Genomic DNA, 623 nt, shown 5'->3' on the forward strand with positions numbered 1-623 from the left:
CTTTTCTCTCCCCCTCCCCCTTGCGCCTCACCCCTCCACTGCCCCGCTCACCCGTGATGAGGTTGTCCACCAAGGTGGTGGGCATGCAGAAGATGCCCACCAGCAGGTCGCTGATGGCCAGGTTGAGGATGAACATGTTGGTGACCGTTCGCATCTGGCGGTTCTTCACCACGATGAAGCACACCAGGATGTTGCCGATCACGCACATGAGGAAGATGAAGGTGTAGGCCAGGATGAACATGATGGCCACGGGCGAGGAGTGCTGGTAGTACGCTGAGAAGGTGTAGTTCTCCTTCAGGAGGTGGCTCTCGCTTGTGGTGGAGTTGGACCAGCTGCTGTTGGAAGGGCCTGGGGAAGGGAAGGCAGGAAAAGGAGAGGATGAAGCGATTATTCCCTTCGTTTCTTAATGCCCTCGGAGGTGGGTTTTTGTATTTGTGCCCGTGCCCAGCCTGGCTGGGACGTGGGATCATCTCAGGACCCCAACAAGGTGCCTCCTCCCTGGGTTATGCAGCCCAAGGTACTGCAGCACCTTGGCTAAATTATTATTTTATATCATTATTTTTTAATATCATTCTTCTTCTATATAATTATTCTTTTATATCATTATTCTTTTATATATTATT

At 51.0% G+C, this 623-nt stretch overlaps 1 protein-coding gene across 1 annotated transcript in view; it reads right to left on the reverse strand.

Annotated features, from left to right (window-relative positions):
- NPFFR1 (neuropeptide FF receptor 1) overlaps window positions 1-343 on the reverse strand; it is a gene marked incomplete at its 3' end in the record, with an annotated part of 2,483 nt that extends 2,140 nt beyond the window's left edge. The window contains exon 1 of the mRNA XM_009704999.1: window positions 52-343. Coding sequence (XP_009703301.1) covers window positions 52-241 — 190 coding nt within the window. The remainder of the gene's footprint in view (window positions 1-51) is intronic.
- Between the last annotated feature and the right edge of the window lie 280 nt (window positions 344-623).

The sequence above is a fragment of the Cariama cristata genome, unplaced genomic scaffold, assembly GCF_000690535.1.
Source record: "Cariama cristata isolate BGI_N322 unplaced genomic scaffold, ASM69053v1 scaffold34917, whole genome shotgun sequence".
In the NCBI taxonomy this organism is placed as follows: Eukaryota; Metazoa; Chordata; class Aves; order Cariamiformes; family Cariamidae; genus Cariama; species Cariama cristata.